Genomic DNA, 14,825 nt, shown 5'->3' with positions numbered 1-14,825 from the left:
GCCTTAATAGTTCTAATCAAAGGAGCTGGTTCAAATCCTACCTCTGACACTAGCTATGTGACAAATCCCTTCAATTTTCAAGCCTTAGTTTCCTCATCAAACAAGGGTGCTATACTAGCCATCCTCTACATTTCCCTCCACCTCTAGAGCTGTGATTTTGTGAATAAAATATTACAAAGAAGGGGATTCTAGGAGTTTGATCCTTTCTTGAACCCAAGCCTTGCATTTTTCCTCAGCCAGATAAAAGGTCAACATGACCCCTCCCACACTCTCACATTTCAGGCAGAGCCTAAGTCTCCAGAGCCTGGCTCTTAGATTCCTAAGCTGCCCCTTTCCTGGCCTTCAGCAATCATGAAAAGCCCTTCAGTATCCAGGGCAGGGCACCATATCCTTTGGTGACTAAGCTGAGACAGTAAGACCCAGAAGCCCTCCACTAATCCCTTTGAAGGGGAGGAAAAAGCACATTCCTCTGCCCAAGAATTGAGGAAAAAGGTCAAGAGCCAGCCTGAAATAAAACCAAGAGACCAGAGTTGTTAGACCACATGGTTAACCTTTATTTAATGGAAATAGGGGCTGCTATACAGGTGCTTCCTTTGTTTTCTTAGGAAACGTTTTATAAAAATGTTCAGAGAAGCCTCGATTTTTATTTAGACTTTCTGAGTCCACATTTATCAAATGATATACATATACATATACCCATATACGATGAAGATCGATGTGTGCATAAAAACATAGGCACTGCTCATTTTAGTTTTATTTGAAAGATTTTCTTTTTTGCTAATGTGCAAATAGAGAAAAAAGCTCCTTTCCTCTCTCCCATTTCCCTAGTATTGACATTTTAACCCAATATGTAATCCAACAGGGGCTTTTGAGGAAAAAATTCTAGCTCTAGCCTTGAGAGTTGTTTTTTTCTTCCAGTTTTCTTCCAGTATTTTATCTTGCTCCCTACTACTAGGGAGGTTTAATTCCCAGCTCAGATGTGTGACCTTGGTCAATCACTTAAGCTTTCTGGGTCCTGGTTTCCCCACTTGAAAACTGAGGGGTTGGACTAGGCAATGTCTGAGGTCCTTTCCAATCCTGGCACCCCATGACTCTATCTCTGAAGATACCTTTTCAAACAATGATTAAAAGAAGCCTAGATTCTTTTAACTCAGTGAAACTGATATCATTATGACCACATCTTAAATAGTCAGAGATTTCTTTTATACTGTACCATTAACAGGGGGAAAAGGAACCTCCAAAAATTTAGACCAGGATTATTTCTTCTGCCTCAAACCCCTCCCTCATGCTAATTCGGGGGGAGGGGGGGCGAGAAATTAATTCAAGCACAGAAAATTCGTCTTAAAGTACCACACTGTGCTTTTAACATCATTTGAGCTTATGAAATTGAAAAGCAAAAACAAGTACCCATTTTAATTATATCCAATCTGTACAGTGACTTCCAAAAGAGCTGGAGGAATAAAATGAATAATTAGGCAATCCCTTGAAATAATATGGATTCTCCATTAAATGGAAGCTCACCAGATTGTCTTTCTTCTGAATTATAATAGTGAATACTCTTCAATGTTGAGTCGGATTGACTGAAAGGATGCTAGGAACATGGAGAGGTTAGAGAGCAGGTAAAGTCATTTACAAAGTCATTGTACATGGTCTCCTAAAAGGCCAAGTACCCATTGCCACCTGCTGGATGAGAGTGAGCATTGCTTTTCTTAAAAAAATAGCACACAAGATACCGATGGTACATGCACCCCCCCCAAAAGGAGAGGACATTCTTTTTGGTGTCACTTTCTTTTTAAGTACATGATTTTGCAAGAAAATGAATAGATTCCAAGGCATCACTTGCACCAAGGCACAAAGGGCATAAAGCGTATAGAAAAATAGAAAGGAACAGCCTAAAAAAAATTAGTTCTCAAATGGAGAAATTTGTTATTACATTAATGAGTGCAAAATAATTAACTTCAGACAGGTAAGAATCAAACTGCAGAGATAAGGCTTGGCTGAGTGAAGGAACTTCTAACCAAACAGCATTCCCACCGGACTCTTGAGATGGCCTACTGGTACCTGCTGACAGTCTTCCTCCCACTCGAGAGATCGAAGGGATCACTTGTATTTGTAAAATCCTTCTCCCGTCTTCCTGCCCAACTTGTTGTCTTCCACCAGTTTACGAAGCATTTGGCTGGGTTGGAATAATGGGTTTTTCGAATCCATTTTATGCCATCCTATCGAGAAGAAGAGAAGCAATATAAAGCCTACCATTGAAAATCGTCCTTGCCATTACTATATGATAAATCTAGAGTGTGGGTTGATATCTGAGACTAGGATGGAAGGGTGCTTTTCCAATCTGGATAGAAAGATGGTTCTTTGAGTAAGAGCAAAAATTCAAACACCATGGCTGTTATACAAACAAATGGGAGGCTGCATCTTAGACTTTCCAGAAAGAAATGGTACTAGACCAAAAATCTTACACATGGGTACCAATGATTATATAAAGAATCACGCCCAAAATTCCTTTCCTCCCTCTCTCACTAGAAAGTTACATAATGTTGTTTAAAACACTGTCAGAATAGCCACCATGCTGGTTATTTATTTTATTTTATTTTCTACTCACAAAGGGGTGAATAAAACAATAAAAATAAAACAAACAAATACAAAATAAAACAATAAGTAAATTAAATAAACCCAAAAGAGGCAAGCAGATATTAACCTTCCCTCTAGAGTCTTTTTTTTTTCAGAAGCCTCCCTATTTTATTTTATTTTATTTTTCAATCACTTGTTAGACTTAAGATTGATAAAGATATCTGAACATAAAACAGAATTCTTACATTTAATGGTTTGGCTGTTTCTATATAGCTAGATCTCTATCTATCCTCTTTGGTTAAGGAGACCAGTAGGAAAAGTTTGATTAAAAGTCCTCTCACTAATTGATCTATATTTCTTCCATCATCTATATTCTTTTTTTTTAAACCCTTATCTTCTATCTTAGAATTGATACTAGGTATCAGAGTAACTTCTGATTAAGACAACTAAGTTAAGTGACTTGCCCAGAATCACACAGCTAGAAGTGTCTAAAGCTAGATTTGAACCCAGTACCTCCTGTTTCTAAGACTGACTCTCTATCCACTGAGCCACCTAGTTGCCCCTCCATCTTATGTATGTGTTCAAAACACTGAATTTGTCGCTAACAAAATGTCATATGCCAGGAGACTCGATCTCCAAGTCAAATATCTAAGTCGCCTCTTCTCCATTCTTTCTCAGTCTCATTTTGTAGTAGTCAGGGCTCTAAGCATGACTATGATAGACCATTTTACTGGGGCTACTAGACTCACCCCATAAAAGGGGGTGTATATTTTAAAGAGAGATGATGGACAATCATAGGAACACTTTCTTCTCTCTTGGTACTTCTTTGTTTCTCTCTTGAGCTGAAACATGGTGAAAAGGGGACAGAAATGTACTTCAATACTACTGGTTACTCAAATGCCTTATATTTCAGGTTTTAAAAGTTTATTAAAATGTGTTTTGTTTTTTTTTAATCCTTACCTTCTGTTTTAGAATTAGTACTAAGTATTGGTGCCAAAACAGAAGAGCAGTAAGGGGTGGGCAATTGGAATTAAGTGATTTCCCCAGGGCATATATCTTATAGGAAATGTTTAAAGCTAGATCTCCAGGTCTGACTCTATCCACTGAGCCATCTAGTTGCTCCATCATTTTAGACTTAAAAAAAAAAAGTCTTTGTTGTTATTAAGTAGACTATAGTTCACACCAAGAAATCACCTCCCCCAGGAAGGGAAAAAAGGGGAAAATTGGTGACTTCTTACCATCCAAGATGAACTTTGTGGTATCTAACCCAACGTAGTCCAGGAGTTCAAATGGGCCCATGGGGTAACCAGCTCCCAACTTCATGGCTATATCAATATCTTCTTTTGATGCATCCCCTAGAAAAAGAAAAAGGTTCCCCATCAGTTATTACCACTTCTCTACCATTACTTTACCCCAAAAGGTTAGGCAAGATGATGTCACAAAAAGAAGCCTATATTGGTGTCAGGTTCCACCATAAATTAGCGGTGGGATTCCCTCCTCTTAAAGAGGGAATAAAATTATAGTATTAGATCTGAAAGAGACCTCAAATACCATCCGATACAACTATTTCATTATATAGATGAGGAAACTAAGGCCCAGAGATAGAAAGTGATTTGCTAGTCAAGATCACATGGTTAAGTAGTAGAGTCGAGCCTTGAACCACATCCTCCACCTCTTGATGCAGGATTTTTTTCCTGTGCAAAATGAAGAAGCCAAACAAGATCTCTTGAAGTTATATAATTCTGTGATTCAGCTGCTTTAACTTTAAAGGGAAAAAAAAAACTTACCTTCTGACAGTGAGACAGAAGAGCAGCAAGGTTTAGGCAATTGGCATTAAGTTAAAGGTAGGATAAATGTCTGTGGCCAAATTTGAACCCTGGGCCTCCCGTCTCCAGACTTGGCACTCAATCCACTGTGCAAATCAGCTGGCCCCACCCCTCTCACCCCACCTGCTATAACTTGTTGAAAAAGACTTGGGACTCTTGGTGTGTTTGAGATTTTACCCTGAAGACCCAAACCAGAGAAGTAACAGGACACAGAATGCATCATGCTCAAAGTCTTACAGCCATGATAAATGATTGGAATGCATTATGACCCTTTACATGGTTAAACAAGACTCCTAAATTAGCTCTATGCAGTTATGGATCTTCCCCATTAAAAAAGTAATTTACTTACTGTAAAAACCTACATTACTCATATTTAAAGGACACTGGGTTTTTTAATTTCTTCATTTTTAAAAGAATTTCTCAACAGAATTTTTCAAATTTAAATTCTCATCTTGGTTTTGCAAAAAAGGGGGTAACCATTAATCTAGGATCTCTTTTATAAAAAATGTAAAATAAAAATAAAATAAAAAATGTGAAAATGAATTATAGAAATCACTTTGGTGAAGAAGCTCTCATTGATAATAAGCTTTAATAATGTGTTAAATGGGGTGGGGAGGGGCACAGCAACTTGATGGCTCAGTGATCAGGCCTAGAGATGGGAAGTCCTGGGTTCAAATTTGGCCTCAGACACTTCCCAGCCATGTGACCCTGGCCAACTCACTTAACCCACTCTTTTAACCAATACACAGTACTGACTCTAAGAGGAAAGTGTGGTATTAAAAAAAATAATAATGTGTTAAGTAATTGAAAAAAGTTGATTAAAAAAAAAAGAGTTGTACTTTTACTCTTTTGGCTTTGGGTCCCAAGAAATCTTTTTTTTAGTGAGAACAAATCCTTCCTATTTTCCCCAAAACAAAGAGGATAGATAGTAAGTGCCCATGAAAAATGTCTAACAAAACTTCTACTTCAGAAAGGCTACAGGAGAAGGAATTTAGTCCTTTAAGATGTTAGAATGGAGACCAAATGCAAGAATCTCACAAGTGGAAAAGTGTTTAAAACTCCAAAGAAGTTGCCCTCAAAAATCAGAGCCAGTTAGAATAAAAGAAGGGTTGAGATTCCACAGAAATGAAGAGATTTGAGCTCCCCTGAGAAGTGGAAACAAAGAGGGATAGGGCTGTACACTAACCTCTACAAAAATCACATAAACAGGGGGCAGTTGGGTAGCTCTGTGGATTGAGAGCCAGGCCTAGAGATGGGAGGTCCTAGGTTCAAATCTAGCCTCAGACACTTCCCAGCTGTGTGACCCTAGGCAAGTCACTGAACCCACATTGCCTAGCTCTTACCACTCTACTGCTTTGGAGCCAATACACAGTACTGACTCCAAGACGGAAGGTAAGGGTTTAAAAAAAAACAAGAAAGAAAGAAATCACATAAACACATAGAGACCCGAGGAAATGCCATAGGAACTCAAAGATGGCACCGTTTAAAAACTGGTGAACCTTTAAAACCTTAAAAAAGAACAAAAACCCCTTACCTTCCATCTTAGAATCAATGTTGTGGATTGATTTCAAGGCAGAAGAGCTGTAAGGGCTAGGCAATGGGGGCTAAGTAACTTGCCTGAGGTCACACAGATAGAATATGTCCAAGGACACATTTGAACTCAGGTCTTTCTGATTCCAGGCTCAGCTCTCTGTGTACTACAGACAAGTTTAATGCCAGAAACTAGCCAAGCTAACATCACCCTATACATTCCCACCACCAAAGCTCTTGATAGCTACCAGCCAAAGTCACATTTAGAAATTAAAACTATTCCATGATTTAATACTGAATTTGATGGTGTCTCATCTTACTCATTTTCTACTCCTAATATGTGGCTCAAATAGGTCTGATTTGGGAAAGACAGAAAATTGTCCCTTTTCTTTGAATTGGAGTCAGAAGTCATATTTAAAGATACTACTAAGAAGCAATATGATATAGTTGAAAGTTAGTTTTAGAGTCAGGGTGATCTGGTTTCAAATCCTGCCTTTGATACCTGCCAGGATTAGGATCCTGGGGCAAGGCAACCTTTCAGTGTCCCCCGAGTTAACTCTAAGGCTAAAATGGCAGAGATTTCAACTGGCACTGATAGAGAAAGTTTCCTCTCCTTGAAAGTTCTTTTTTTCTGATGAAAGTCCCTGGGTCATGGATATAATAAAGAATCCCAGAGGCGACTCTGAGAGTGGCAAACAGAATACACCTAGCAAAATCTTCCAAGTCAATAACTCATGAATAGAAACCAAAATTCTTGAGATACAACTAAGACACCCGTGAGTTCCTGTGCGCTGGCCACTTTTGGTGCAAGAGTGCCACAAAAAAACGAAATGAATACATACTCTGTCAGGTTAGCTCCACTTTCCAGGCAGGCAGCACTGAGCAGAGAAGCTACAAAGCCTGACAAAAGCCTACAAAAGATGGGCCGTGCATTTGGCCTGCTGATGTACATCAGGCTCCAGACCCCAGTGAAATTCTGCTGTCATTGTGGGTGCACTGTTCCACCCTCCTCCATGGCTGAGAAAGAAGGACCCACCACAAACATCAGAGCTGGCATGAACAATTACTTAACATCAAGAGTAAAACAAGGATGAGTTTCTGGAAGGCAGCCAGTCCAGCACTCCTGCCACATGCTGCCTCTTTATCCAGGCACAGTGTGGAAGCAGAGGCTGTGGCTCCCCGCAGCAGCATCTCAGGCTGGTGAAAATGGCAAGAAGAGAAACCAAGCCTGGTGAACTGGGAGGCTGAAGGTGTAGGTTCTGAATCCAGACTTAGCCAAATAGGCCTCAGGAAACTTGACCAAGCCCAACTTTGTATATCTGCAAAAGGAGGGCTAGGGACTTGAGGTCTCAGATTTTTAAAGATTTCCTTTGTATCCTCTGTACTTTATTTTATGCATTTAAAAACATTATTCTGAGGATTAGTCTATGGACTTCACCAGACTGCCGCAGAGGTCTATGAGATATGTACATACACACACACACACACACAACATTTTATATATATTTATAAAAGAACTTCTGGAATAAATGCTTTCTAACAGAGAGATTCTTGCATTAGGTCTCCATTATTACATCTTAAAGGACTAAATTCCTTGGAAAGGTCTGATCCTTCTCCAGTAGCCTTTCTGAAGTAGAAGTTTGTTAGACATTTCTTATGGGAACATACTATCTATCCTCTTTGTTTCTGGGAAAATAGGGAGTATTTGTTCTCATTAAAAAAAAAAAAAAGATTGTGTGTGTGTGTGTGTGTGTGTGTGTGTGTGTGTGTGTATGTGTGTGTGAGAGAGAGAGAAAGAGAGAGACAGAGAGAGACAGAGAGAGAAATATGGTTATAAAGAGAGAGGAAAGGAGAAAGGAGGGGGAAAAGTGGGGGAGAGAAAAATATAGATATACATATTATTAGAGAGAGAAGGAGGGGGACTGAGCAAATGAAAGGCAGAGAAAGAAAGAAAAGAAAAACAGAAACTGAAAGAGAGCAAGCAAGAGAGAGATGGAAGGGGAAATAGGGAAGAAAGGAACAAATTCTCATGACTTACACTCAGACACACTATCTCTAAAAATGTTTTTAAGTGACAGAATATTGCGGTGAGAATAAAGCTATTAAGGGGTAGATCACCCACATGCTTTATTCAAAAATAGAGCATTTTTATTGAAAGAAACTGTCTTTCAAGACAGCGCAAATTGCTTCTCACTCCCTTTGAGGAGTAATTAGGTATATTTGTTGATGGATAAACAGAAATGTTGGTTTGATCTTGGAGGGAAAGTGAAGCAATTGCTTCCAGAAAACAGGGGGAAAAGTTTTGATATTTTAAAAAGATTTTCATAAAAGCAAACGTGCTTTCATCTCTCAGGAAGTGCCAGTTGAAAATGTTTTGTTTCAAAAGTGACATTCTCAGGAGCAGGCAATTGTGAATGGAGTAATTGAAAACAATTATGCTGCTTTTTATCCAGTCGAATTAAAGCATGTTTGCCTTTGAAGCAACATGATAGTTATCTTCCCAGAACTGGGGGAGGGATGGACAAGTGGGAGGAAGCATTTCATTTCCCTCTGGGTGATTTCCCCCAAAGCTGTCTATTTCCCTGGTAGGTAAGTTAAGGATCAACTAAGTACACTTCCCTATTTTCTCGATCTGCAAAGAGTGATGCAAGAAACTTCTCTGGACCAAATGGGCCATTGACAAGAAGATGGTGGCACAGCTATGATCTATCTGCAGAGCACAGATGGAGAATCCGTGGAACCCCATGGAATATTCAGGTGGGAGAACTTCTCGTTCAGGAAGCATTTATTATGGGCCTACCATGTGCTGGCCACAGTGCTAGGCACTAGGGATACCAAGCAAAACCTCCATGAGCTTATTTTGTCCTGGAGGGATACAACTTACACACAGAAGAAGACAATGTATCAATGATTTTGTAGTAATTTCCCAAGGGAAAGAACATTAGCAACTGGGAGTTGTGGAAAGGCTTCATAGAGGCAGTGGCACCTAAGCTGGTTATGAAAAGAATTTAAAGATAATGTGAGAGAGAGAACACTGAAGACATGGAAAGTCACCCATGCAAAGGCTAAAAAGTGGGAAATGAAAATAATAGTTGAGAGTAATATAAATCAGGAGTTCTTAACCTTTTTTATGTCATGGATGCCTTTGGCAGTTGAAGTCTTTCTCAGAATGTTTTTAAATGTATTAAATAAAATTCTTAGAATTTCAAAAGAAATCAGTTTTATTTAAATAAAGATGCATTTTCCCTCCATTAAAGTTCATGGAACCCTGAAATCTATCTATGGACTTCTTGTTAAGAACCTCTGATATTATAACTTTTAAGGGCAATAAAGCACTTTACATACATACTTCTCTAAAGCTTGTGTGATGACTTCTATTATCATAGCACCATTTTCCAGAAGAGAAAACTGAGATTTTGAGAGATTAATTGACTTACTACCTGAGGTCACATGATTAGCAAATGTGTGAAGTGAGATGTACACTCTAGTCTTCTTCCAAAAAGATCAGAGGTGAAGTAAAGACATCTATTATCACTATTATTCAATATTATACTAGAAATGCTAGCTATAGCAATAAAACAGAAAAAAGAAATTGAATAAAAAAGCCAGAAACTATCACTCTTTGCAGATGATATGATGATATATTTCAGAGAACCCTAGAGAATCAACAACAACAAAAAAAATTAAAAAACTGACAACTTTAGCAAAGTTGTAGCACATAAAATAAATCCACATCAATCATCAGCATTTCTATATACTACCAACCAAACCTAATAGCAAGAGATAGAAAAATTCCATTTAAAACACACATAAAGACAGAGATCTAAATAACTAGAGATATATGCAATGGTCATGGGTAGGCTAAGCCATAATAACAAAAAAAAATCCTAAATTAATTTACTTATTCAGTGTCATACCAATCATGATGCCAAGGAATTATTTTATAAAGCTAAAAAATAGTAACAAAATTGTTACAAATGTGGAAAGGTGTGTGGAAATAATCAAGACACTAACATGTTGGCAGTGGTGAACTGATCCAACCATTCCAGAGAACAATTTGGAAGTATGCTGAAAGGGCTATAAAACTGTGTATACCTTTTGATCCAGACCCAATGCTATGTCTGTATCCCAAAGAAATCAAAGAAAAAGGAAAAAGACCTATTTGTACAAGGATATTTATAGGATATATATGATGGCAAAGAATTAGAAAAATAGGATATATATGATGGCAAAGAATTAGAAATCAAGAGGATGTCTATCATTTGGGGATGGCTGAACAAATTACATGTTACATGACTGTTATGGAATACTATTATGCTATAAGAAATGATGAACAGGATGTTTTTAGAAAAACCTGTAAAGACTTCTATGAACTCCTACAAAGTGAAGTGAGCAGAACATTATATACAGTTATGACAATATCATAAAGATGATTATTTGTGAAAGATTTAACTACTCCGATCAAGACAATGATCTAAGACAATTCCAAAGGACCCATGATGAAAAAATGCTGTCCATCTCTAGACAACTGATGGACTCAGTACAGACTGAAGCATATTTTTTTAACTTCCTTTGTTTCTATTGTTTTATTTTGTTTGTGTTTTTTTGGCAATATGGCTAATATGGAAATGTTTTTCCATGGCTTCATCTGTATAATTGATATCAAAATGCTTGTCTTGTCCAGGAAAGAGGAGGGTCAGGAGGGCAGGAAAAATTTAGAACTGAAAAGTTTAAAAAATGATAGCTGTAAAAAATTTTACATGGAATTGGGAAATATTTAATGGAATAAATAAAAATAAATTTTAAAATATTATATGGCTAAGTTGATCAAGGGTAAACACTGTGAAGGAAGAGAATTGAGGCAAAAGCAGAAGAAAGGAACTGGGAGAAGAGAGGCAGAGAATGGAGCTCATCATGATATAAAGAATGTTTAAGAAGAGTGAGAAGGAGAGAGATAGTGTAGTCAACAAGAGAAATCTTAGTGTTCTTTATCACAGAAGTGGAGCACTTATGAAGGATGATCACACCAAAACCTTATGTGTGGAATGGATGTCAAGGGTATGAAAGTTTAGAGAGTCATCTTGGGTGCAGTTAGATGGCTCAGTGGACTGAGAGCTAGGCTGAGAGATGGGAAGTCCTAGGTTCAAATGTGGCCTCAGACACTTCCCAGCTATGTGACCCTGGGTATGTCACTTAACCCCCATTACCTAGCCCTTTCCACTTTTCTGCCTTGGAGCCAATACACAGACAAAAAGAAAAAAAAGGTCATCTAATCCAAAGATGAGAAAATTAAAGCCCACAGAGTTTAAATGACTCTACAAAAATCACCCAGTTTGTTAGTGACTCCTAATCCAATGTCCTATTAGAGGATACTGTCCTTCTCCTTCCAAGATAAACATTAAGAATAACTCCAGGAATGCTGTCACACATCCAGTTTGGCAGTATTAGCTTTTTGCGAAATAAAAGAATAATTACCTCTTTCATACATCCTGATTGCTTCTATTAGATATGGTATAAGAAGACGGTTTACAATAAATCCAGGGTTATCCTGTTTAATGGGGGAGGGTAGGAGAAGGAAAGAAAACAAGAGCATCAGATAATTATAATTTATTGTCAATAAAAAACTTAAAGCTTTGATAAAATGTAAAACTTTATAAAAAAAAATCACATTGCCTTTTTCTTGGATGGGATCAGATTATCTAGTTTTTCTTCTTACTTCACACAATACATATTGTTGAAAATTTCCTTCAAATTCCACATTATTTTAATGGCCTACAGATCCATTAAGCCAAATATTTCAGTGATTTAAAAACAAAGGAAAGTCCCTTCAAGACCAAATGACAGGTGGCAAAACTCAGCCCCAGAGGCCGAGAGCTAAGAGACTGTATAGTCTTGTGAAGTTAGAGAACAGAGATGAAATTTTCAAATTTCTCTATTAGAGAAATTGCTCACAAAGGCCATCTTCCACCCTAGCTGGGCCTCTTCGCACACACCTCAATGCTTATGCCACAATCCACCCACTCTGCATCATGAACTAGAGACTGCCTCAGGGTTACAAAAGAGACATTGATTAAAGTATTTATAAAAGCCTTCTGTTATTGACTGTTCTCACAAGGTACAAGAAAGCCCTTGTAAAATTCTTTCTTAGACTATACTTTTAGGGGGCGGCTAGGTGGCTCAGTGGATTGAGAGACAGGCTTAGCGCTGGGGGTTCCTAAGTTCAAATCTGGTCTCAGACATTTCCTTGCTGTGTGACCCCCACAGCCCTGCCCTTCCTGCTCTTCTGCCTTGGAACCAATACACAGTACTGATTCTAAGATGGCAGATAAGGGTTTAAAAAATAATAATATTCTTTTAGCCTAGAGAATAAATCCAGCTGCCTTGACTACATAGCTCTAAATTCATTCTCCAAAGATTCAAGGATAGTAAAAGAATGCGCTGCCTGCAGCCTCTCTGGACCTATGAGAGGGGCTAGGGTGGGGGGCATTTGTCACTCTCTTAAACATCTCCATAAAGCTGGATTTAGGTGTGGGTCTGACACCGAGTCCCTGTTAGCTTAGGCTTCCTCAGCTACTAAAATACAGAAAATTCTTGTGCTATTTACCTTACAGGTTGCTATAAGGAAAATGCAGCATACATCATAAAGTATTTGATAAATATGAATTCTTTTCTTTGGCTGGGGGAGGAGGAGAAGGGAAAGTGATCTGTCACTGGTTCAAGGTGAACTTCTAGTGAGGCACCTCTGCCCCCAATGCAGACTGGCAATAGCATACACATCTATGCACCAGTATCTGCAATAAAGATACAAAGTACTTGAGGGGTTGGAGGGTGGGCAACAGAGCATTAGAACACCAAGAAAGAAATTACTGATGCTCTTTTCTATGGAAGGGAAAATACGTCAAGTCTCATCAGCTCTAAAATTTCTTCCCAAACCTGATGTTATGCCTATCTGCGAAAAAGAAACTATACTTCCACCAGAATGAGGTCCCTGTGTCCCACTTGTTAATTACATAAGCCATACAACTATAATCTGAGGTAGTTTATTTGTGGCAGAGGAAGAGATAGAAAAAAATGAAGGAGAGAGATGGGGGAAGGAATAAAGAAAGGAAGGGAAGAAGAAAGGGAGGGGAGGGAGGAGGAAGGAAGAAAAGGAATAAGAAAGGGAGGAAGGGAGGAAAGAAGAGAAGAGGAAGAAAGGAGAAAACCAGGAATGAAGGAAGAAAAGGAGAAGGGGGATAAGGAAGGAGAAAAGAGGAAAGGGAAGGGGAGATGAATACATTTCTTATCATACTGGCACTAACAGATAGTTTTTTCAAACCAGAAAAAGGCAAATACTCCAAGGGAGGAGAACTAAAATGCTGGATAAGAGCCCATCCACTCTCTAAACTACCCCTTCCTTACCTTGCAAGATACTGGACTTTTTCCCACAGCTTTGGAAAAATCTAAGAGAGATTCGAATGTTTTCTGGCTGGTCATTGGTGTCTTGATGACCTGATAAATACAAAACACAAAATAGTAATGATAATGTTCAAACAGAGACATGAATGGGACAAAATGGGTAAATGATCAATAGCAATAGTCCTCAAAATTCCCTAAAAGAACAAAACTAGTTTGCCTTAAGCAAGTTCCAAAAGGAAGCCTAATAGTAGGTTTCTACTGTAAAAGGTAATGAAGTGGTAGAAAGAGCAATAGATTCAGGAGAACTTCTGTTCTCAGAAGCCAGCTCTGCTAATTACTACCAGTAAGACTATAAGTCACCTAGCCCATCTGGGACTTGATTTTCTCATCTATAAAAAGAAGTCTCTGGAAAGCCCCTCATTTGCAATCAATACCTTAATTATTCTCTACCTCATCATAAACAATTTTGAAATAGGCCAAATTTGAAGCCTGAGAGTCTGAAGGATTCTTTTAAAGAAAAGGAGAAAAGAAAACCTCAAACCCGTCCTTGCTTTCCAAGAAATATAACATTAACCCAGAGCAAAAAGACAGAATATGAGGGGCTCATGAAGTTTACATGCTTCTCCCTACCTGCCCATTCATTTGGGGGGCGGGGAGCAGCATAGGTGAGCCAGACCTATTCCTGGGGAGAATTAATCTATTCCTACCCCAAACTATTCTCCTGATTATGAATGAATGAGTGAAATCTCACATATCCCACCCTATCCAGAAGGCCTTAGACCAGGGTATAGTTCATGTCCTGTCCAGTTATCCAACTCAGTCATCTTCTTGCCATTTGCCCTGTTTTCTACACTCTATTATAACTACACCTTCCTCCTTCTCTCTCTTCTCCCCGACTACCACCCCTATCCAAGTGGACTTCACTCCCTATCCCCATAACTTCTCAGGTCAAAATAGCTTTCCCTGGCCCCCACCCCCCATAGTGGTTTTGTCTCCCTTAGAGAAGGGACTGCCTATCTGGAATTTGTATTCCTCGAATTCAGTATTGGGTCTGGCACAAAGTAAGCTCATTAAATGCTTTTCTTTCATTTCATTGGTACAGACAGCTCTAAATGAGGAAAACAATGTAGACTAGTAGTTGCTCTATGACTTAGATGTTTAGAGGGTTTCCTGGACACTCAAGGGTTAAGTGACTGGTCCAGGGTCACGCACTTGGTATGTGTCAGAGGTGAGATTTGAGCCCAGGTCATCCCTGACCAAGATGTCTTTTATAGCATTTAATTTTACCAAGTAAACAAATGTAATTTAAGAATCTTAAATCTCCTTGATACTTTCACAGCATATTTTAGCTCTTTCTTCATGTTGTTTAGTCATTCAATCATTCTGACTCTTCATGACTCCCTGGACCACGGTTATCCACGGGGGTTTTCTTGGCAAATGGTTTGCCATTAAAGATCTTTCTCCAGTAGATGCAGGGGATCTTTTCATCAGGTA

The 14,825-nt window shown here is 38.6% G+C and overlaps 1 protein-coding gene across 1 annotated transcript in view; it reads right to left on the bottom strand.

The window, feature by feature from the left end:
* Positions 1–530: 530 nt before the first annotated feature.
* HADH (hydroxyacyl-CoA dehydrogenase) overlaps positions 531–14,825 on the bottom strand; it is a 102,273-nt gene continuing 87,978 nt past the window's right edge. Inside the window, exons 7-10 of the mRNA XM_044681638.1 lie at positions 13,335–13,424; positions 11,409–11,481; positions 3,816–3,932; positions 531–2,219 (exon numbers count right to left, since the gene is read on the bottom strand). Of these exons, the coding sequence (XP_044537573.1) occupies positions 2,101–2,219; positions 3,816–3,932; positions 11,409–11,481; positions 13,335–13,424 (399 nt within the window). The 3' untranslated portion in view covers positions 531–2,100. The remainder of the gene's footprint in view (positions 2,220–3,815; positions 3,933–11,408; positions 11,482–13,334; positions 13,425–14,825) is intronic.

Source organism: Gracilinanus agilis, chromosome 6, assembly GCF_016433145.1.
Source record: "Gracilinanus agilis isolate LMUSP501 chromosome 6, AgileGrace, whole genome shotgun sequence".
Taxonomy (NCBI): Eukaryota; Metazoa; Chordata; class Mammalia; order Didelphimorphia; family Didelphidae; genus Gracilinanus; species Gracilinanus agilis.
The sequence above is the reverse complement of the archived record's forward strand: the minus strand, read 5'-3'. Positions and strand labels throughout refer to the sequence as shown.